General features: G+C 34.4%; 2 protein-coding genes and 1 long non-coding RNA gene across 6 annotated transcripts in view; 2 read left to right on the forward strand and 1 right to left on the reverse strand.

Annotated features, from left to right (window-relative positions):
* Positions 1–4,624, forward strand: part of LOC132188195 (uncharacterized) — a 7,340-nt gene extending 2,716 nt beyond the window's left edge. For 2 of the 4 annotated variants that reach the window (XR_009440861.1, XR_009440864.1), the window contains 2 exons: positions 1,636–1,759; positions 3,574–4,130. This is a non-coding gene — a long non-coding RNA (uncharacterized LOC132188195). Of the gene's footprint in view, positions 1–1,635; positions 1,760–3,573; positions 4,131–4,389; positions 4,480–4,534 lie in introns of those variants that run through there. The other 2 variants (XR_009440863.1, XR_009440862.1) reach the window with 2 other exon arrangements.
* A 2,506-nt stretch (positions 4,625–7,130) lies between these two features.
* Positions 7,131–9,908, reverse strand: LOC132188456 (LOB domain-containing protein 19). The gene is made up of 2 exons (XM_059602911.1): positions 9,556–9,908; positions 7,131–7,536 (listed from the first exon to the last, which is right to left on the reverse strand). The coding sequence occupies exons 1-2, from the start codon at positions 9,841–9,843 to the stop codon at positions 7,189–7,191; spliced, it is 636 nt and encodes a 211-aa protein (XP_059458894.1). The 5' UTR covers positions 9,844–9,908; the 3' UTR covers positions 7,131–7,188.
* Positions 9,909–21,596: 11,688 nt separating this feature from the next.
* Positions 21,597–24,522, forward strand: LOC132188187 (LOB domain-containing protein 18). Its single transcript, XM_059602593.1, has 2 exons — positions 21,597–22,310; positions 24,052–24,522. Exons 1-2 carry the CDS (start codon positions 21,975–21,977, stop codon positions 24,415–24,417), a joined length of 702 nt encoding a protein of 233 aa, XP_059458576.1. The 5' UTR covers positions 21,597–21,974; the 3' UTR covers positions 24,418–24,522.
* The last annotated feature ends 395 nt before the right edge of the window (positions 24,523–24,917 follow it).

Below are 24,917 nucleotides of genomic sequence, written 5' to 3' on the forward strand. Positions count from 1 at the left end.
GGGTGTTGTAAGGAGTTACTTGAGCTGTTTTGCAATACCTTTTTTGGATGTGGCTGGTGTGCCCTTTATATATTCATAAATAAGGAATGACTGGTCAGTTCCCAAACTTTGGGGTCAGATCTGTCAAGAAATACTCATTCCTGACTCGTGTTCTGAAGTCTATGCAGTATAAAAGGTAGCTTCAGAGGTCTTTTTTCCCTGCCAAAGCTATTCATGGTCCCATGACAGGTTGTAACTACAAACAATTGTTAAATAATGATTGCATCTTTAGGATTTAGTCTATTATGATGTTAATTTAGTAATTAGATACTGTTGGTTTTGGTCATGATTCATCTGCTAATACAATCCTGACCATTTGATATCATCATATTTATGAAAATGAAGTTAACTAATTTAGGTTTCTAATGTGGCTATTTGGCAGTCAAGTTGGTTGTGGATTTTCCATCAACTGTAATCTAGCTTAATCAGGCTCGTTCTTATCTGTTTCAGGGAAGCAGCCTGTTTCAATCTCGTTCTTATCAGTTTTTGTAATTTTATGAGGCATCTCATATCTGTCTTTTGTTTGTTCTTCATTGGACCATCTTGGTTCCAGTGCAAACACTGATTAGCAGCTTGATAAAACCTGAAGTACCGTTTATTGTCAATGCTTATAAGTTCTTAGGAAGCAACTTAAGAAACTGAGTTACTTTTTAGCTCTTAGAACTTGTTCCAGTCCTGGAATGAGTATGTTTTGACACTACTGCTTGGAAGCATACAGATGTGTAGCTTTTTTCTTTTTCTAACTATATTCTTTGTATGAGCATGGGTCGTGAAAGGAAACAAATTTTTCAGTATTACAGTACTGTTTTGCCCACAAGAAGTACTCTGTTGTAACATGAAGCTTGTTGGTACCAAAGCGAATTTAAAATAAGTTGGATAATTTACTCTGGTGTCTGGAAGATTCTTGTAATGGTCCAAGACTAATACTTTTGACGGACTTTGCTCTTCATGGGTTAAGTATTAAAGTTTAGCTGCATTTATACTTGAAAATGAGCATTGATCGGGGTTATTAGATGAAAAGAAACGACAGATATTTGAGAGGATTGAATAAACCCAATGACAATCACAAAGAGCTAGGTATGAAAAACAAGTGCAAGGTGTTGGGAGTTGGCACATATGCTTCCTTGCCATGTTAACTATTCCAGTTGTACTGCTTGAATGCTCACCAGTAGCCTGTCATCCTAACAGCTTCTATATATATATTTTTTTTGATAACGTAGGAGAACTTTACTCAGATTAATTGCACGTCGCAAACGCATACTGTACAACAATCCTCACCGTTAATCAAACTCCTACGGGTAACTGACCCCACCCGCCAGAACCAGTTACCAGGTAATCCAGGAGCTTTTACCCTTGACGGGCTAAGCAGTTTATCCTCATGCCCAGGAGGCTATATTTTAACATATAGCTTGGGACCTATGAAGTGGGGTCTTTGTAATTCCATGCTCTACTACATTACTTTCTTAAATTATTTGCCGATAATGTATTTTGGCTCTAATGGTGCTTGTATTATTCACACAAACTTTGCCATAATGGTTTTTGATTGAATGTTTCAAAGATGACATCATGATATTAGACTCAATTTTTTCGATCTAGGGGTAATTTGTTCGATGAAATCGGCATCTTCAGCTAAAGCAAGCATCTGAACTCTAGCAGAGAAAACTGTTGTGGATTGAAGGACATTTTGGTAGTGTTGTAGCCTGTTTCAGCTAGTAAAAAGGTAATACCTTGTTTTACCCTATGTGGCTTGATTTTATTGCACCTGTCTTTTACCAGAAGAGGATTGATGAAATGCTAGTCTTACTCTACGTTGACATAGATATGTGACTCTATAACAGTGAAATTTATATTTCCATGCGTGTCATTCAGCATTTAGTGAAGTGCAGAGAGTTAACAAATGAACACCTAATCCATCATTACGTTGCAAAATGTTTAAATGTCGCGGTCAACACTTTGTATTCCCAGATTCGGCTAAGCATTGTGTCATATTTTCCTCACACCCAACACCTACACTGAGATTATGTTTATTTTTACTGAAAATATAAAAAAAAACTTAGATAAATTTTTTCACCATTTTATTAAGGAAAAATATCGATTTTAGTTTACTCTCTAGGTTTCTAAATCCATTTTGCCTGAGTCGACTTCAATGCTGCTAGCTTTGCCCTTGATACGCGATACTTGAATTCCTTTTGTACCTGGCTGTCCAGTTAATTCAATAGCCTTTTTCGTTGCTTTTCGGTAGGTGCGACAATTTACTTCATGGGCGAGGTCTCTGGTTCAACACAAGCCCTGTAACAGATTGTTTTGAATTGCAATCTTAGGGGCAAGAACTGCATCCGCCAGCTGTTTGCCCGCTACCTTAACTATTTTGCCATGAGCAAGCAGTTTGAGCCTTAATGCCTAGAAGTCCCTATCATTTTATCTACTAATAGTGGGCAAATTGGCATATTGCCCAATCACTCGCCTATTGTCACAGCTGCAGTTATAGGTATTTTGAGAATGTGCCTTAATAATGGATAACGCTGGCACAATGGAAAGAGCCATTGGTTTATCTCTCCATTGAATCAAATTAGCCAAAATGTGTGTTCATTAGCCCATGCTAAAGTTTCAATCAATTCTTGCCAATATCCACATTCGACTCAACTGATTGTGCATCCCGTTTTGTTTACTCCACTTGAATAGAGTCCCTAGCGTTCTAGACTTTGAAAAAGGGAATGCTACGGAAAGGCTCATCCTCTAGCAAAAGCTTGATTGGGCTCAGTAACACCGATGCAAGCATTTAATTAAACAGTTCATCCCTCAGCTGAAGCCTGAATCCCCTGTTGGGGCTATGGTAATTGGTCCAACTGCACTTCGTTTTGAATTTCATCATCCACCATATCAGGGCCAGTTTTGTTTTATCGACCTTTTTTCTAATCGGGGCTAAAACTCCTGAAATTAGAAATGTCAAAATAGGAATAACACTTGATATTACTAGAAATGCCCATAAAATATCATATTCGTAAAGTAGAAACATATATAGACCCTTAAACATGTCTAAATCTGTGCTTGAGAAAATCTTATTAGCCTCATCCCACAAGTCTGATGATGAGGCTTATTTGTATTATCTGGGGTTTCTATAATCTATCCTCTCTCTCTTTTTTAATTTTTTAATATATATATTTATACTAGTAATTCTCTGCCCTACTATCTTCAAAATGGAGGTTTGGGCTCTAGAGGGGTTTGGTGTTGCTCATATGTTACAAGAGATGCTTACTTGCTGCCAAAGGCTTAACACTCGACATTTTCATTTCACCGTATCCAAAATCGTCTAAAACTGCTTAAGGGCAGTCCAAGTGAACTAGCTAAACAGCTTCTTAACCAAATTTTAGCTAGCCCCCTTAAAACTGCTTAGGGCATTCCAAGTGAACTAGCTAAAACTGCTTAGGGCATTTTATCTACTACAAGATTTTTGCCTAGTGCTACTCTTGCTTGCCAGAGGTAGGGAGCAGATATAGATACACCATTTCTTTTGTTGACATTTTTATATTCCAGGCAGGATTTCTATATTTCGCGCTCTCACTCTCTCCTTTGTGCGCTCTCTCTCGGTCCACTTCACCAAGATGGCAAGATGCCACTAGAAGCTCCATCCATAGAGAAGATTGATTTTTCCATCTCTCAGTGGATTGACGACAAGCCTAGTACGTTTTGCTTTAACTTAATTTTTCTCTCTCTCGTCTGAGTCATTTGGGTTTTGATTATTGGGCTTCCTTATTCACAAATGGAGTTTAAGCATATTTTCCTCCAAATCCATCTGTGTCATATTGTGTATTTTGAGTATTGGGTTTCCATAAGACCATTTGGTATTTGATGATCTTGATTTTACAAATTTACGAATCTGGGTCTTTAGAATTTGTGAATCTTGGGGTTTTGGGTTGAAGAACTAGTCTTTTTCTAGTTGGTGGGTGAATTATTATTCCTTTTATTTGCCGAATAATATACAATGACAGAAATACGTGGAATTTTCTGAAACAATTTTTTTTAAAAGTATGTCGTTGTCAAAAGGATGATGGAGGTTCATGGGAACCAAAAGGATGGGGGTTTATTCTGTATCTCTGTGAATTGCTTGGAATTTTTTTTTTTTTTTTGTGTGTTTGGTTGACAAGAAAGTTGGTGCCGTTGGCACTTTGAAGTCATTGGGCTGATGTTGATTTCTGTGAATCCATCTGAAATCTAAAATTCATCTACTTCATCAGAAATTTTGCAGATGTTGCGGTTTTTAGAACTCTGCGCAAGGATTTCAATATCTTGCTTAAAATATTTTGTAGGTACCCCATAATTGATGATCTGAGTATGTGTGTGTTTTACTAGGAGGTGGGTGTAATGATCTCCTGTTTTCTTCTTCTCTCAATGTCAATTTCTGTTGGTTTTCTTCTCTGGGTAGGTCTCCTTTGATTTGGCATTTAATGTTTTTTTCTTTTTCAAACTTGAATTGTATGTATGTTGTCTTTTACAGGTTATGTAAAAACGAAGTTTCGCCCGCAAACCCAGATGGTTAACACGATACAATCAGACAGACAATCTCAATGTTTCCCCCATGTTCCCCCCCCCCCCTTTTTTTTTTCGTTCTTAAAATTAACCGAGTTTTTTTTGGGGGGGGTGTTGGGTTGGGGGCTGTGCCGCTGTGGTGCATTGGCAGCAGAGGCGGCTCAATAAAAAGTTAAAAGGGCATTTTGTAATTTTAAAATATTAATATAATAAATTTTTATATTAAATATTTAAAAGGGCAAAGTCCACTAAACCTTTTTAAACTACCACCCTAATGACATTCTACCTCTCAAATTATTAATTGCGATAATTTACCCCTAAAACTACAAAAATAATGACAATGTACTCTCAATTTTAACAAAATGATGAAATTACTCTTATTAAAATAAAAACAAAAATATTAAAATTAATTAATTTTTTTTAAAAAAATTTAAGGGTATTTTTGTCTTATTGAAAATTTTATAGGAATAATTTTGTCATTCTACTAGCATAGGGCAGTACATTGTCATTTTTTGATAGTTTGGGAGGTAAATTGTCGTAATTAATAGTTTTGGCGGGGGAGGTAAATTGTCATTAGAGTTGTAGTTTGAGGGGAATAAGTGGACTTTACTCTATTTAAAAAGTAATTTCAAAATCATTTTCTAAATTTTTGAGATGTAAATTACTAATATAATTTTTATATTCAAGCTTTAGTAATATATTATTCTCGATAGATAATTCACAAATCTTTTGTTTTTTTTTTTTTGGTAAGATGAACGTAACAACCAACTAAAATCAACGAGCACTTGATAGTGAATATTTTAATATAACATATAAAATATCAATGAAATAAAGAATTATAGAGCCAAGAAGCAATAGACTAGAAGTGAGGAAAGAAAATAAAAATAAATAAATATAAAAGAAATGGGTTGGGCTTTAGTTTGAGATTATTTTTTAGATTTTAAACATGCTACTTCACTTTATTTATTTAATTTACCTCCTTTTTTTTATTATTATTATTTTTAATCTAAACCCTCATAGCATGTCAAATAGCCTCCTTCATTGGAAGTAAAATTTAGAAAATAAAATAGATATATTGGCTTCAGTTCTTTGATTTTGGCATAGGAGATATTTGATTGAAGCTTGACAAGAGTTATTATGTCATTTACTCTCTCTAAATATCAGGCATTTTTCAACGTTTCCCTTAAAATAGAGATTGGGATTTGGGAGGACAGCCAATCTACACCTGTGCCAATTTCTGGAAGACTTGGGCCTGTGGGTAGCCAACTAAACCAGACCCTGGAGGCCCAGAAGCAAGCCGAATTCAGAGAGCTTTGCATACTTGAGAGCCCATGTTTGCTCTTTAGGCGTTGGCCCCAGAAAAAAATAATAAAAAATAAAAAATTAGACAAATTTGTTGCTTTTGTGTAGAGTCCTGAAAACGAAAAGAAAGCCATTGTAGCAGGTTGAGGCCTGGGCGTTACAGGGCGTAGCCCGTTGAAATGGGACATTATTGTATGTAACAGAGTCTAGGACTAGTACCGTCTACTACTGGTGACCAGAAAAGACAAGAGTCAATCTTTCTTGCTGGCCGACTGGCTCTATAAAAGTATCAGCCCAATTAATATATAGCTCACCCCAATATGGTCCCCGACCCAGTTGGTCTAACCAGTCCCCAGAATCCAGATAGGCCAAGTACAACGATTTATTGTACTTAAAAGCGTATGAATAGTAATATATTATCGAATTTTGCAATCAACGTTCACGGCAGTTTATTCTGTCAACATCATATGAAACATTTTAATCAAACCAGCCTACAAGTGGCCCCCTTTGTGCCTCTATTACAAAACCGCAACTCGTTTGATTCCATATATACTCGACGAGTTATGTTTGTTGTACTTAAATGCGTATGAATAGTAATATATTATCAAATTTTGCAATCAACGTTCACGACAGTTTATTCTATCAACATCATATGAAACATTTTAATCAAACCAGCCTACAAGTGGCCCTCTTTGTGCCTTTACTACAAAACCGCAACTTGTTTGATTCCATATATACTCTACGAGTTATGTTTGATCACATGCTCGATGTGATGGTTAGTTCTGATATTAAATTATACAAACTTTTGTTAAAATTTACCCTTAAAAATTGGCTTGTAAAAAGAGGGTGCTAAAAAAAATTATACTTTCAAGTCATGTGAGACACTCGGGACTGAGATCGTAGCACTTTCTATTGATTGTATTGTAGTGGCAAGCAAGCTCTCATAGCTGCTGTTGATTTGATAATGTAGATAATTGAATAGGGTTGTGAATATCTGATGTTCTAGCTGTATTATTTTGTTGGTTAATAGAAATTCATTCATTTAAAAAAGAAAAAAAAAACAAGAAGAGAGAAGAAAAACCATATTCATTTGGTTAAGTGCTTGAGCTTTACAAAAATATTCGAAGTTAAAGAAGTAGGCCGACTTCCTTTGGTCATGACATTGAAAATGATAGTTTAGGGGTGAGAAAACGAGTAGTTGCTGAAATCTATCGAATTAAGTAGAGCAGCTTGCCTCACAATTCCAATGGACCCCAAAACAACATGCCATTAAAACATACAATAATAATATTAATAATAATTAATACAGAAGCTAAAAATCTAGTGATCGGGACTTGAAGGCCGGAATCTTACTCCGGGCAAGTACCTAGAGATGATTTCCCGAGCCAATGCTTGGACATCCCCATCCTCCACTTCTTCATGATCCACCGGATTGAAAAAACTCGCCAACTCTGCTGACGTGGCAGCCTGTGGTTGCAGAGGATGATGATGATGATGATCAAAATGCATGGAGGCCAAGTTATAGTTGGATGGTGCCAAGTCTGACGACGAATGGTGATTATTGGTCGGTGATGAGCTCTGAGATTGCGGCACTTGCACCGGAGCAAGCCGCTGCAATGTAGCAAGACGGGCCTGAACGTACGCCAACTCTGCCTGCAAATTCACTACCTACAAATCCATAGCAAAATTAATTACCACCATTTTATTGTTAAATGCATGCAACTATTATTGTGTCTAGCTACCACCCTATCCGCCCTAAGGACTATAAATTAAACAACATTAATAATATGTTGCATTTAATAATTGTTTTTTTTGGGGGGGGTGGGGGGGTGTTCAAGCATTATACATGACAGTTGTACATATACCTTTTTATTTGCTAGGGAAAAATGGTAATATATACTCGTATCTCCATCAAATGATGCAATAAGTACTTTAAAAGCATAGCTAGATTTAGGAATCAGCAGATCTTATCCAAATGTGAAAACTTTGAGAGAGAGAGAGAGAGAGAGAGAGAGAGAGAAGATAAAGTATAGTCAACTCCAGACCTAATTAATAAGAGGGTAATGGAAATTTACCAAATTAAAGCAAAGAAGAGAGTGATGGTGCTTATCTTCCCAATTAATTAGGGGCCACAGAAACGGAAAGAAAAGGTGAAGCAAAAAAGTAAACAATAATAATGGTTGTAAATCATGATGAGATTACAGCATGCGAGTGACCATATATACTTACCGTACATAGGCAATAGACAATATTCCTGAATCCTTGAAAGGGTTATATATGTTTACAAGCCAAAGCTTGTTATCATATCACGCATAAGATTATGCAATCTCAATAATTACGTACCAATAATGCTTCCCACATATAGCGGCTACGTACCCTAATCAAAACATTATATATATGATTCATCCATCTTTACAGGTAACAACTCTTTAGTCTTTTCTACCCCCAAAAATAAAATAGTAGATTAATTAATTTACCAAATAATTGGAACTAACATATGGTAGCTAGAGTACTGCTTTCATGCCAGTAAAAAAATGTTAAAAGTACTTATGGTTGTCATCACCCATGAAATGAAATAGTTTGCTTATATATATAGATGATTTTTTAGTGTAAGATCACGGATCCACTATTAAGATTACTATATATATATATGTCCTCCACGATATAAATACTGAGAGGGAAAGTCAAAACACAAATATTTGTATATTTCTCGAGCTGCTAAGTTTGCTTAGTAGCTCCGGCAAGTAACAAACAAGACCCCCTAGTAGCAATCCACCACTACCAGATCATGGCGGCTGCCACTTCTCTCTCTCTCTCTCTCTCTTTCTCAATAGTACATGTTAAATTCACATGAATTTCACAAAATTTTTTCTTTAGAAAACTAGAAATAGTTACAAACAAGATTATAAAAAGAAACCCTAGTATTATCTCTCTTCATAAGTGCAAGTTAGCATGGAATTCACGCAAATTTTATTGAAAATCCAAAGGAAGAAACCCTGCCGATTAACCAGTACTCTCTCCCTAGAATGAAAACAAAACCCTACATCGTCGCACGTCAGCATGTCGATCGACAGAGAAAATGCACCGGTACCTAAGACTGACAAACGTGTCAAACGAACAGTCTTTTATAAGTGTGAAAACCTTGACCAACCCGGATTACAATATTACATGTATAGTGCAATTTGTCGAAAAAAATTGCACAAAAAAGTATACACTTCGGTGTAATTGTAACCATCGTTTTGGAAAAAACAAAAACAAAAAAAAAAAAAAACGCAGCAAAACTGACATTCAAAATCTTACAAAGCAAGAAAAAGCCCCTGTTGGGTTTACTTCTTCCCAAGGAGCTACTAGTCTGCACATGCCCGAAACCTTGACCCATTCCTACCTACAAGATATTAAATACTACTTTACATTTCCAGGTGCTTGATATATATATATATATATATATATATACCACGACTTTATCACAAATTAATTTCCCTTTCACTATTTTCTCGTAATTAATTAAGGAGAAAGCCTAGGAGCATTTTTGGCATTATATAAAACAAATAAATAAATATATATAAATGAAGCACTAATTAAAAACCAAACAACCATAATCTGCAAAACGGAAAAGGGTTTTGTTTTTCCATTTTTGGATTTTTGTTGGGATTTTTCATAACAAAAAAAAAAAAAAAAAAAACACACCTGCTGTTGCAGAGTAAAGATGTGACCGACACAGCCATAGACGGGGTCTCTAACCCTAGAGAGAGCCTCGTAGCAAAGAGTGACGACGGCGTCGAGGCGCTTGTGTGCCGGAATGCGGGAGAGGAGCTTGGAGGCATTGCTGGCGCCGAACACCTTGTGCACCGCAGCGAAGTGAGCAGTTCCTTGCTCCGAGTCAAAATAGGGCGCAAATATGCAACCGCTCACGCACTTTCGCCTTAGGAACTTGCAGGCGCCACAAGGCCCACCTCCGTTGCTTCCACTCATCATTACTCTCCCTTTTCGATCTCCTTTACACACAAATTTGCTTCTTTTCTCTGTGTTTTCTACTTTTCTTCTCTCTGTGTTTAACTTTGTGGGGGCACAGAGAGAGAGACATGGGTATATATATATATATATATATATATAAAGGAAAAAAAAAGGCTCTTTACTTTTTATTTTTATAGACTTGATTTTGTAGTGCTATTTAGTAAACTGTTATATTACTATCACTTTGCTACTGAGATGATGTGAAAAAAAAAAAATCAATATTCATTTTTTTAAGAGTAACACTGAACTGATATGACAATCATCATCAATTATTAATCAACCTTTATTAAAAAGAACAAAAATAATAATAATTGATGAGCACTGCGCGCCGCATTAACCCAATAAGATAAGCTAGAATTGAGTATTTAGAATTACATTTTTTTTAATAAATATTGATCAAAAAGCTAATTTTTACTTTTATATAATTAAATTGTGTGACAATTGTATAACAATTTACCCAATAATTCTTAAGAGATAGTTCAATTGGCTGGAGATCACGTCTTATGAAATAGAGATCATTCATTCGAATCCTCCTCCCATTTTGTGTGAACATGGGTCAAAAATATAGATATATATATATACCCAATAACACTACAATGGAAGCTTTGGTGGTGGGTCATTTGAGAGAGGGTAGTTTTTCATTTTTCTAATAATATTTGCGATTTTATATATATATATAAAAGTTGAATTTAGTGTGGGTGGTGAATTTTGTTAAAACTTTAAAGCCACGCAAGAAGGGGAGAGGAGGGGAATTGGGGGAGCAGCTTGCGTGAAGCAAAAAACATATAAACTTCCAACGGCCGCAGTTGAGGCCACGTGCGAATCCCAGCCCACGTGGGACAAACATCCCATCTCATTCTCTTGTCATTTCTAGTCGATCTACATAGGTGTGTGTCAGATGGTGTACTTGTTTCTAATCGATCTTCTTCTATTGCTAAAGCCTAAAGGGTATGGCCGTAGTTCTTCCTTTCACCTAATTTTGTGAATTGCAGTGCATGCAGATGCACTATTATTAATAATACATTTATTTATATTTATATATTTATACCTTCGGCCTTTCATTATTTCATACCTTCTCTCTACTATTGGTTTCAGAGTTGCAGCAGTTCGAAGGAGTTGTTTTTCCAAATCCGGGAATTTTATTGCAAACTTCAATATTTAATTAAAGCCCGCCCTTTACCTACCAAAATGGCTAATCATGCAGTGGAGCCTCAACCTCCTTCTATTTCAACATAAGCTTGCCTCTTCACTCAATAATTACTCAGTTGAATATGTATTCTTGCTAGCTCGCAACTGTATAAGAGCATCTCTAGCGGAAGTAGATAAAATAGCTACCGAAAAAGTACATATTTTTACTTTAACTATTTATTTTTTGATACACACTCTAACAAAATCTCTATTTTACTCTTTATTTTTTTTAAATATTATTTTGTGTGGGAGAGATTGTGAAAGAAAGATAGGGAGAGAGAGAAAAAATAATAAACAAAATTTATTTATTTATTTATTTTTTTTGAAACATATCATAGTCATTCATTGATAAAAGTTGCGAGCCTAAAGCTCTTACAAACAGAGTAAAAAGCTCTGAAGTAAATCATAGTCGAATCTAAAGCATCAACAACAAACCAAATCAACCAAAACACAGTATCCGCTAACCTATGACTAAATATCAGGTTTAAAACTCAAATCTGCATCAAACAGACACCATCTAATGCATAGGTAGCGCTTATTCCTCGACCTTGAGAGTAAAACCCCCAAGCCGATACTCATTCTCCTTAACTTGAAAGCCAGGATAAAGTTCACATCCACAACCCAAGGGTTAAGACCAATAATAACGGGCAGCAACTGGGTGCAACAAAGCAGGAGGAGAGGGCCTTATTACAAGCATAAATAAAATCATACAGGGAAATAAAGAGAACAATAAAACTAATGCAGGAAAAGAAATTACAGCAAAGAAAATCAAATACAGGGGAACTCAAAGGAAGTACAAAACATAAAAACAACAATACAGGGAAATAAACGCGAAAAACACTCAAAGCGGGTCACGGCAACCAGAGGAGGCCGATCGCGAGCTAAACAAAAATTATAATGTGAATAGTGAATAGACTAATCAACCTATTTATTGTTCACACTAAATGAAAAAAAAAAAAATTAAGGTGCATATTATACTAAAGATGAAAAAGCACCCATAATAATAATCAAATTTGACTATTATTAAGAATTTGACTATTCTTTTGAAAATGCTCTAAACTATATATATATATATATATATATATATATATATGATCAAAACTCTACAATTTTTATTTTTATTTTTTGATTATTTTATGTATTGTGCCTTGTCTCACATGGGTTATTCGGGTGTGTTTGTGTATTGCTAGCTAGCATATATCCCTCATATACAATATTAGGTGTGATTCAATATATAACTTTATTCTTAACATGATCTTAGGGCATATGCTTTGAATTACCTTCCCCAAGATTTTATTTTACTTCCGGCCTTTTTTCTGGCGTCTTCCCCAGTGATGCCAGTCTCTTGTTGCTCTACCTTCTTCAGATCTCCTTGCATTCATCATTTGAGCTGGTGACCACACCAATCGAAACCTCGAAAGCTAACTACTATTACAAATCAATAATCTGACCGTTAGTACTAAAAGCCGAATCTAAAGCCATCATGGTAATAGGTATAAACAATATATCTCAAGCCATTTTAGACACTATGCAAAAGTTCAGGGTAGTTGCTTTCCATCATTCTAATGCGCTAAAGTCCTGACTTGAAATCTCCTCATAGATGTATAGATTCTCCTCCCAAGTGTATGTCCAAATCAAAATTCATTTGGAAGAATTGTATGCACAGTTTGTACAAATGATTCAAACATTTCCTTACCACTTTTAGGACTTCGATCTCCCAAATCCAACAACATTGGAAGGGCATTCTCTAGCTAGCACTTGTTCAATTTGTTCAGCTTTGTCTAGAGCCTTGGGTCCAAAATTAAATTGTAACTATCATCATCAAGAGATTACATTCTCTCCTCAGTACTCCTCAAACCTAATTAATATTCATTTTCACAGCCATAGCCTTTATATATATAGTCATTCTCATCCTCGGACTTCTTAACCAAAATGTCTTTTACTCTCCACAACTCGGTAATGAACAAAGTAGCAGTCAGACAATCACTTCTCGATATAGTATTTGTCACATCATCAAATATCATTAAAGAATACGGACAATTTCTAGTAATTTGCAAAAATATTGTTAAAAATATTAACAATTAAATAATAATTTGAGAGAATATATTATGCTTTTTCTTAAATATATATAAGTTGTTTTATTTTAGGCTGATTATTTGGTACCATATGTAACCTAAAAAAAAAAAAAAAAACTTGTAAGAAATAGTGGGGTTGAAGTTGTCTAATCGGTACCTCTTTTCACAAGTTCCTTACGCGCGCACAATGTGGCGTGTCATTAATCTGAGGAAAGTGATGAACTGCGGTCAACGTGGATAGAAATGAAAATTAATGGTGAGATGGACAGCCTAGTCAAGCCCCACTCTGAGTAGCACGAAAAACCATGCTGACCTAATATTACCATATTTCTAATCACTACACGTGTCAATCTGACATTTGCTTCCATTTATCGTCTCCCTTAAGGAACAAGAGGTCAGCATAGGCACATGAAAAGTAAGCAACAGTATCTCTACAGAGACACCTATTTGGGTATATAAAATATTTCCGATTACCTATTTTTTATATTTATTTATTATATTTAGAGTTAAATACTTTATTATTTATGATTTAACTTCTTTATTTTGTTTTTGTTTTTATAATTTATTTTTTATTACATTAAGTATCTCTGGTTTGCCTAAAGATGAAGATGATATTTCTGTTCAAAATTTGACGGAACGCAATGTCAACACCAATAACAAATTGACACGTGTCTATATAATTAATTAAAAAATAATATATATTTTCAAAATTAAAAATATTAAAAAATTATATTTTAAAAAAAAAAAAATTGGGCCATTTGGGGAGTGGCTAGCTAATTCGGGAGTTAACTTAAGTGAAGTTTCTCCTTATATTTACTTTACATTGTCTGATATGACGTGTTTTAAGTAACTTTTTATACTCATTTATCACACTCATTTTATATTAATTAGCATAATATATTTTAAGTAATTTATTATATTAATAAAAAAAATTACTGAAAATGCGTCGTGGTATAAAATATGTGGGAATAACGTAGATGTTAATTCATAGATGGATGACACTGGTTATTCAGCACCAAAAAGAGAGGGAGATCGAGTAGCTGTTGTTTTCTTTAACTTTGGGGAAGAATCTCAACCCCAAAGATGCATTGCACTTTGGATAAGCAATCAATGTATGTGGGTGGTTGAAGAAAAGATTGATCGGAGAAGAAGGCATAGTAGAGACTGCAATAAGTGGAGTGGTGCTTAAAAAACCAGTTATTTCTAAGAGCTGAAAAGTGAAATATGTCATTTCATGGGCGGGATATTGGATTCAATAAAATATTGATTTGAGATTGCTTTAGAAACACATTATTGTTTTGGTCTCACTTGGTTATATTTTATACCATAAGAAGTTGCATGTAGACCCCTGAATACACAGTTGATTTTCACTCACTAATTAAAACACTTATTGGACTCCAAATTTCAATTATATTGAGACTCTATGCTATTTATGTCTGGCACTCATTCATGTTGCCTCAATGACAACATTTCCCATCAAAGTTGTAAATTCTCAGACGCGCATGCCTTGGCAAACGCATGCCTTGGCAATAGGATATATATATATATATATATATGAAAATATTAGGTGTTTTTCTAGTATTCTTTTGGTGTCTTCCTAATTGTGATGCGACTTTTAAAATTACCAATAGATTAAAAGTTAATAATAATAATCTCAAATTCAACGATAATTTTAAAAAACACATCACAATTGGGAAAAGACCAAGAGAACACTAGAAGAATACCTAACATTTCTCATATATATATATATATATATATATATGGTGTTCAGTCCACTTAGACTAACCTTAATTTGCTTGTGAGATAAAAAAAAAAAAAAAAAAAGTATAGACTTCATTTCACGTGTGAATTTAAACTCTCCTTCAATAATTGATCAGGCCGAACACGTCATGACTTTTGTTCTGATACTATATTAAAATTAACATTAATTATTTTAAAAGTTTAAGCTAATAAAAATAGATAAATCAAATATTTAATTAATATTTTAATTGGTGTGAAGCTTGTATATTTCTACTACGCCCAACTACTAGAGCCATATGTTGCCTGCCAAACTCCTCCAATATGTATGCAGGCCTTGACAATTAAAGTGATTTGTCAAAATGTTCATAGAGGCCCAACCTAAAACTCTTGAAATAATTAGCCCATTAGCCAAAAGCCCAGGAATTTTCCCTTGATGATTTTTTTATGCCTAATTTTCAGTCAAGTTGAAATGGGATTTTTTGTTTTGGAGTATTTTTTTTTCTCTTTTATTTTTTAATTTTTATTTCGTCTTACTCGTAGTAAAAAATTTCGCCTTCTAAATAATAAAGTTGGAAATTATTGTTTGAGATCATGAGGCCCACATCGCTTAAAATAAAAAAAAAAAAAAAAGGTAAAGTCCACTTAATCTCCTTAAACGACCACCCCAATGACAATTTACCCCTCAAACTATCAATTACGACAATTTACCCTCCAAACTATCAAAACAATTACAATGTACCCCCTAATGCTAGCAAAATGACGAAATTACTCCGACAGAATTTTCAATAAGACAAAAATACCCTTAAAATTTTGAAAGAAAATTAAATTTTAGTATTTTTGTTTTTATTCTAGTAAGGATAATTTCGTCATTTTTTTAATATTGGGGGTACATTGTCATTGTTTTTGTAGTTTTGAGCGTAAATTGTCGCAATTGATAGTTTGGGGGGTAGATTATCATTGCGATGGTAGTTTGAGAGGGTTAAGTAGACTTTACAAAAAAAAAAAAAAAGATTTTTTCATGCGTTACAGTTGGATCGAAAACGCTGCATAAATATGATCAAGTTATATATACTTGGATTTATTTGTTGTTTATTCATCCTTCAATAACGTGGGTAGTATATTAATATTAAGCTAAATTAGTCTACACATCTTTTTTGTTTCATCGTTAATTCACTTATATTAATAATTTTTGAGTTTATATTTCTTTGATATATCATATTTTTCTTTCAAAACCTTGTAGAGAGGATTTTTTGTTTAATCATAGTATTTATAGATTAGACAAGGTGGTGAAACAAAAAAAAGAAAGTGAAAATAATATTTTTGAATATTGTGAGTGTTTTGTGTTTTAGGTTGTTTGCACGTGGATATTTTTGTTTTAAAAAACAAAAAAGGTTGAATGAACAAAGCCAACTAGGATTGTAATACAACTGTATTGAATTAGAAAAATGATCCATATAAAATCATAAATTATCCTAAAATATATTCAAAGATATCATAGATTTATAGATACTTTGACTGGCATGACTATTAAAGTGTTAAAAATATTTGCAAGACTTAATCATGATTAGTTGGTCCAAAATCATCCTTTGACTCCTTTATCTTCACATTCGTTTTATAATCTTCCTTTCTTCCGAAAGTAGCTTAGAAGATGACCCTTAGCAGCTTCTTTGCCGTATGCTTGGGTAACATACTGTAATATAAAATCCCATTTTTTGAACAGAAATATTTCAAAGAATGATCAATTCTTATACAATTGCATGATTTCTAGGTGTTGACCGCACGAGTGGGGGAGCTCGTGGGTCTGCTGTTATACATTATTGGGCAGTGATGGGGGCAACATTGATGTTAGCAAAAGTTTAGCAAGGCACAACCTAAACATGAGGAGGCAGCCTAAGTATTTCAAAAATAAACAAAGCACTAGGAAACATGTGTTTCAATACAAGTGGGTCAGCTTTTTGAAACCTTTTAGGGACATTGTTGCCTGGACATCCTACATGAAAAGGGTAATTATACTCCATTGATCATCAACTTTGTTAAATATATATATATATACACGACGATTTTATTTGTGTTGAAACCTAACTTGGACTATCCTTTTACTTTAATGTTGTCCCAAACAACAATGAAAAGAACGAATATATTTCCTAGTAGCGTAAAAGCAAGCAACTTGGAAATTCAAGAGAGAGGGAGAGATCTAGAAGAATAAAAATCTCGTGTGTGTTAATAACAAATTCATGGTAACTTCTAGCACTCAATTTGTCTTTAAACAATATTATATAGTAGCGGCAACGGTGTCGCCTGGGTGAGAGGGGATAAATGACTCCTTATTCCACCTAAAAACATATATGCAGTGGCCAGAATAGTTAGGGCAATGATCGATACATATATATCTATGACTATGAATGCGTGTGAAGGGTTACTTTTTTCTCTCTTTTTTTTGTTTTGGTCTACTTGTGCATGGCATGAGAAGGGTTAACCTTCATTTTATATAACTTGTTAATTCACCAATTGTTCCAAAAATATAATCACCACTAACCATTGTAGTCCAGCAAAACGTCTTGTACTCACAACACCCAAAATCAGCTCCTATCTAGCTAGAGAAAACCCCAAATTTGTTCTTGAACAAAACCCTTTATTCTTTTCTGTGAAATATTGCCCTTCCCTGGGTTTAGAGAGATCGATCCCAAGTCCCAACGACTCCTTAGATTTAAAAAGATACCCATTTGCCACTGCAACCGAACTGAACTTCCCAATCTTGCAGAAGATAATTAGAGGATTATCTACAAATTAAGTATAAGCAGGACACCCTTTCCCTTTTTACATTTAAATTAGCCTTCATTAATTTTGCCATCCATTATAAGATTGAAAATGCTTTAATGATTAGGATAAAGATTTAGGGAGATATGATCATCTTAACGAATATGAATAAAACGGAGAGGATTCCATTCCAATAAATTGGACCCCTTATTTATACTTTAGCCATTTCAAATGGAAAATGTTGGTGCCGTCGTCCTTGACACTAGGGAAGACTAACTCCAATCAATTAGCGACTATTAGGTCAGCAAGTTGAACTACAATTGAGGGTTATTTGAGTTTAACCTGCAGTAGTACTGCTTGGTGAAGCACTTAAGTTGAATTTAATTTAGCTTATCCAAAGTTCATCCAAATCATCCTTCTCTATTTCTTTGGCATAACTCACAGCTACAGTTTTTCATACGTACGTGCGTGTATGAGTCACTTAATTTATTGGAAGTCCTCTTCTTTTGCTAGTTTTGTATTTGGTCTAAGATAGCTAGACCCTTGTCGTTGACATCAGCCATCAATTTTCCAATGAAACTCTAACGTATAGTTGCATAGTTTTCAGCATACTTTACCCCTCATGAATTATTCACTTATTTGCACTTTTAACCTCAATGTTTAAAAAGTAACATTGTACCCCTCAAAATATCTGCCATTGACACTTGACCCAGAGACAGATTTATGAGGGGACTGGAAATGGCCCTAGTCCCCCCCAAATTAAAATTTAGAGTCTTATTTTTTAATTCATTAGAATGGTTTTATGGAATTTATTTTTTCATTTGTATGATTTACATGAATAATTGTGGGAATTTTTTGCTTTTGAAAGCAAAATAAGAGACAATTGTTTGATTGTTGTCTAGAAAAGGAATAAAAACACTTTCAAAACACGAAAGAGATAATTAAGCAGTGAACATGACGTGAAATGATTTGTTTGATTGCATTAAATAAATGACAAAGTTTTCCTCCAAATTGGGTTGGAGGAATTTCCTTCAACCTACTCTATAAAATTGACATGTGTTCATTTTTTTAATAACATGTGAGATGCACATGAGTTTTAAATGAAATTTATTCCAACTTTGTCCCTACTATTAAAAAAATATGTGCATATCACATGTTATTAAAAAAATAAACTCATGTCACTTTTATAGAGTATCATATGTTATTAAAAAAATGAACAGATGTCACTTTTATATAGTAGGTTGAAGAAAATTCCCCCAACCCACTTTAGAGGAAAACTTTGTCCATAAATATATATTAAGTGAAAGATTCAGTTTTATTTTGTATTTATAAAAAAAAAAAAAAAAAAAAATGATTTGTTATTTTGCTATGTATTATTTTTGTAAATGTTCATAATTATATGAGTTTTATTTGTATTGAAATAAAATAAGTACGTATCACAAAAATATCATCACAAATTTCTTCTAATTTTCCATTAATGTTGTAATAATTGTAATTCAAATTTAAATTTACTTTTTTTGTGATTTATACAATTATACAATGTTTTGTGTAACTTTGTGTCACTATATGTAATTAGTAATATACATATATACTGGAGTATGAATTTAAATATTTTTTTTTTTAGTAATGCTAGAGACTATCTTTGTATCCTTGTAAAATTGATATGAGTTGCCCACCCCTAAGGTAGCCCGCAGGCCACCCCAAAAATTAACATATCACTAAAGTTGTGATGTTTGGGAGCAAAAAAAAAAAAAAAAAAAAGAATATTATTGTAGACACGTCACTAAATCATGAGTTTTTTGTAGTGTCGGTTCTCAATTTTCTCAACAAAATATTAGAGAGAAAAAAAAAAAAAAAAAAAGAAAAAGAAAAAGAAAGAGAGCACTGATGTAATAAAATTAAAAAATTACTTGTTTTTATTTGATATTTTAAACAATATAAAAATTAATTCTTTTTTTTAAAAAAAAAAAAAGGAAACGAGAAACAGTAACCGTTCGTAACGGCGTGTCACCGCGCCGTCCGGCTCTTGTCACACGTTTCCGAGACGGAACAGAGACATTACTTTCTTTTCAATGGAACGGCGCGCGGGTCCCACTCTAAGATGAGGTCATCTATTTACCCGGCCGTTACGTTCTTAGTCACCGACTCATACGTGGCGCTCCCACATTCGAGTGGCTCCGCTCGGCCTTTGAATGCCGAACTCTGAGACTTTGAGCTTTTGTTTAGATCGCAAATTTTGCGCTAATTATAGGCTACTACTAGGCACGGAATTCAAGGACAAATTGGTCCCTTCGTCTACCGTTAATCTTGATCTGATCTTATTCCGTACTCGTTTTTTTTTTTTTTTTTTTTCTTAAACAAATTATGAAATAGTATGACCAACATTATGTTCAATCACCATTATATATGAGTTGTCATCCAATCAAAAACACGTGGTCCACCAATTTAATAGTACTATATAATCTGTTCTTTAAGGAAAATTCTTGCTAAGGTTAAGGGTACTGTAATTTTTATACGTTTATTATGAACTTAAATGCATTAATCACTAAACAATTAAATTTATCAATCAAATTTTATTGTTTTATTTTTTCCTCTATGTTGTCACACTTATGTAGATTACCATGTGATTTTATAAGGAATTGTAATAAAAATTGTAGCATGTAGTACCCAAAACATTTTCTTTTATGAATATTTTCTGCAATAGGTTACTAGATAGGCAATTTATCATTCTTTCTCCCCGGCCCCACCCCGCCCCGCTGGCTCCTTTTTTAATGTGTATAGTTAGTCCTAAATGGAAGTTTAAGTGAACAAAGAATATTAGAAATTACATTTTTATTTAGCAATTATCACATAATGCTAATGTGTTATAGTCCTAATTAAGCCTTGGATTAGTCATTGTTAAAAAAGAAAAAAGAAAAATCAAAAGTTGGTTGAGACTACTCGTTGTAAGATAATTATAAAATAAAAATGTAATTTTTACCATTTTATAATGGAAAATCCCTTTAAGGTAGGGCCACTTCATATTCTAACATGACACACATTGTTAGGCAAATCCTGTGCATGTATAAAGTGCCCGGATAAGACTCCAACTTTGCTAACAGACGTGACTCTAAGAAATTGTTTACAACAAAAGTATCAAGAGATTGTCACCTGTAATTGTTGAATTACAATTCTAGTGAGGATGTCATTGGAAGTGAGGTATAGACAGAAAGCTTCATGCTATAAGAGGAATATATTTACAATTACAGTGTCATTGTCATGGTCATCAAACTCAACCATTAGAGGTAATGTTGATGACCCGAGTACTCCTGATCAGAGCTCTCACAAATGGAGCAGATAGATTAGTAGAACATTATTATTTCCATTTAAGGAATATATGGCCTGACAGATAAATCCACTTCATAAATATTGGCCTTAATGTTTGATCACTACACGGCCGCTTCAATTCCCAAGTTCTTCAGCTGCTGTTGCTAGCTTGACAAAAATTCATATATATGCCTCTTAATCGCCTGAGCCTGACACTTGCTGAATTTAAAAGTAATATTTTATTATTAGCCACTACTAACACAAATTACACTCTAGAAAATCCAGCGGGCATTCATTTCATTTTTATAAACCCATCGGCTTCTCTTTGGCTTTTTCATATATATAGAAAAGGAAAAGGAAAATCGAGTCATTTTCAACGTTGAGAGAGAGAGAGAGAGAGAAAGAGAAAGAGAAAGGAGTTGGCGTCTTTTCCCCTCCACGCAGCTTAAAACACGCAGTGGCTAGCAGATATAGACAGTCCCCTTGACGCGTGTCCACCTTCTAAAATCCTTTTCTTTTTCTTCGAAAAGCAATATATATATATATATATATATAGCCAAAGCAAAGTGCAATATATATCATATATATGTAAAGCCAGAGAATTGAAAGGAAGCTTTAGAGAGAAAGTTTGAGAGAGAGAGAGTGAGAGGAACATGAGATTTGTTGAATAAACTCACGAGAGGAAGGAAGATAAAAGAAAAAGGAAAGCAGTTGAGAACAAATAACATGGGGCTTATCGCATGTTTGCTTCACGCAAGCAGCTAAATGTGGGGGTTAAGCCTTTGCTCTCTCGCGTGGCTTTAAAGACTTCTTCTATATATCCTTTTATATCACTACCCATTAAAAAACCAAAAAAACCCACACCCACCAAACCCTAAAACACCACCACCCTCCTCCTCCTCCCTCCTCCCTCCTCCCTCCTCCTCCTCAAGTACTACCCCACAAACCCTAATTATGTGATAATCATCATACCCAAAACAGAAAGCAGAAAAAGAAAGAGAGATCGATAACCACACAAAAAAACAAATGAGTGCAAACCCTACTAGTAGCGGCGGAAGTGGCGGCGGAAGCAGCAGTGGCGGTGGGGGCGGCGGCGGAGGGCCATGCGGTGCTTGCAAGTTTTTGCGGAGGAAGTGCGTGCCGGGGTGTATATTTGCGCCATACTTTGATTCGGAGCAAGGCGCAGCCCATTTCGCAGCCGTGCACAAGGTGTTTGGTGCGAGTAACGTATCCAAGCTTCTTTTGCACATTCCTATCCACAAGCGGCTCGATGCGGTGGTGACAATATGCTATGAGGCTCAGGCTCGGCTTAGAGATCCTGTATACGGCTGCGTTGCTCACATCTTTGCTCTTCAACAACAGGTAAATTTAAGTTGTCACTTTGCCATTTTTAGTATAAGAACAAGACAGTAGTAGTTAATTATGTCTAGCTTGTTCTTTTGCTTTTGCTTTTTACTGTCTTATTACAACATAATTAATTGCCTAGTACTTCAAGTAAATCTTTGAAAGTGGTAAGTGGGTTAATTCCTCTTCAAATTTCCACTTTTCACTTGCCCTTTCCATGGCATGCATATGCGTTTAACATATGGAGTATAATAGGCAGACCTTAAAAGCTTAAAAGTCTTTTTTCTTTTTAACCGTTGAATTCTTTCGACTTTGGAGTAACGCCCATATATAAAAACATGTTGGATTATTCTAGCCTTTGCATTAATATAGGAAAGATAATGTAATAGTAAAAATTAACCTGATTTTTACTATTACGTCCTTCAATTATGAATAGGAGTTTGGAAAAGATAGGAGGCTGTCAGTAGCCTTGATGAGAAACAAATTAGTATAAATTTTGGTCTAAAAAACTAAAAGAAACCCAATTAAGAAAAAGTGTAGGACAGGCTGCGGTGCTTAGGAGACTTTTTTGTGTGCTCTACTGAAATCCAGGTGTTTGATTAATTTTAATTAACAAATCATGGGGTGGCCGGTTGCTTCGCGTGCATATCCAAAAGTTGTACCATTTTCCTGTGCAAAATTGTGGGGTTTGCTGTTATTAAGGAAATGGTCGGGTCCTGGGAGTTAGGCTTTTAGCGAGGATTAAGATTCATTCCCTATATTCCCCCATCTACAGACTACATGTTGGTGGGGCTTCTCCAACAGAGCACAATTTATCATTTTGTCTTGCATTTTTCTATCAAAGTGATCGACGGTATATAGCAAGACCTAATTAAATTAATAGACTGTTATACAATTGAGATGATGAAATAGTAAAAATTAGTCTTTAGTTTTTCTTCTTTTTTTTTTTCTTTTTTTAGTAAGTCTATTTAATTAGTAGACTATTATATGACTGGAATAATGTGACAATGAAAATTAACCTTTAGATCAACTAGGGCTTTTAAAAAATAAAAATTAATGGCTAATTTTCAATGTCACATTACCATATATAGTTGTATGAGAATTGTATATCAGTCTACTAAATAACATTTCTCTGTTTTTTTTTTTTTTCTTCTTACAAGTCATTGTTTATTCAAAGGCTGAGTTTTACTTCACGCCATCTCCATCAGTTGTATAGTAGAAAAAAGGTACTTTGAGTACTGTCAAATTAACAAATTACATTACAAAATATCTTAAAAAAAATAAATAAATAAGAAGAAGAAGAAAGAAAGAAAACAATGAATGTATAGTTAGCACAATAAATTACTTCTCCCAACAACAATTATGGATAAGAAATTTATGTAATGGGTCACTATGTTTAGCCTATGCCAGGAGAAACCTTCATTTGTCCGCAACGCCATGTTCTAGTGCGCATATTTCGAGTACCCTTTTAGTATAAACAAAGTAAATAAAGCCTTAAGTTTGTCTAATTTAATAAAATATTGTCCTTATTTATCATTAATTTCCCAAATATAATGTTGGTTGATTCAACTTAATTATTTGTCTTCTGTCTCCAACTTAGGAAGTTTGTTACTTGTTGCCTTCAGCAGTCTCGCTTTGTGGAAAACACTCAAATTGTCTTCATTTTTTACCTTAAAAAATGCAATATATTATATACGCAAGGTGTAATTGTTTTTATTTTATTTTTTATTTTTATTTTGTTATGAATTGTTTTAAGCAGGTGGTGAATTTACAAGCAGAACTCTCGTACTTGCAAGCCCACCTTGCAACATTGGAGCTACCATCGCCACCACCCGCTCCACCACCTCCAACAGCGATGACACCGCCGCCACTCTCAATCGCGGACCTCCCTTCAGCCTCTTCCATGCCCGTCACATATGATTTATCGTCACTTTTCGATCCCATGGTGCAACCCTCGTGGGCCATGCAGCAGCGGCCCATGGATCCACGTCAATTAGGAGGCGGCGGTTCGTCGTCAAGTGGTGGCGGTGGCGACCTCCAAGCGTTGGCACGAGAACTCCTCCATAGACACGGGTCTGCACCCCCCGGATCCACTTCCTCAACATCACCAACTCTCTCCAAATGAGACTTCCCGTTGATCAAATGCTAGGAAGAGAGCTTAATTAATTAATTTCCATGTTATAATGGGAAGTAATTTTAGTAACTGAGCTGTATTCCTTTTTATTTTCAAAAGTACTAGTGAAATTCAAAATTACTTTATTCATTCTGTTTTATTTTTATAATTATTTGAAGATTAAGTTTTTTTTTTTTTTTTTTTTTCTAATATTTGAAGATTAAGTTACACACAGATAGTGGTGATTTCCTCGTTTGTTTCCAAACAATTTCACGGTGAGGAATTAGTCAAATTATCGTCTGAATTAAAAGAATCATTTTGATGAACATTCTAATTTTCACCAATCTTTATATATCTGATTCATAAAGAATGAGAAATTTTGAAGCCACTAATGTTTTGGTGATTTTTCCAAATTTTTGAACGTGTCATTGCGATTTCGTGGACAAAAAATACAATTTTAAATTGAATCGTAGAAAATTGGATTGATTGAGAATCTGAGATTGTATTTTAAA

Source organism: Corylus avellana, chromosome ca7 (genome assembly GCF_901000735.1).
Source record: "Corylus avellana chromosome ca7, CavTom2PMs-1.0".
Taxonomy (NCBI): Eukaryota; Viridiplantae; Streptophyta; class Magnoliopsida; order Fagales; family Betulaceae; genus Corylus; species Corylus avellana.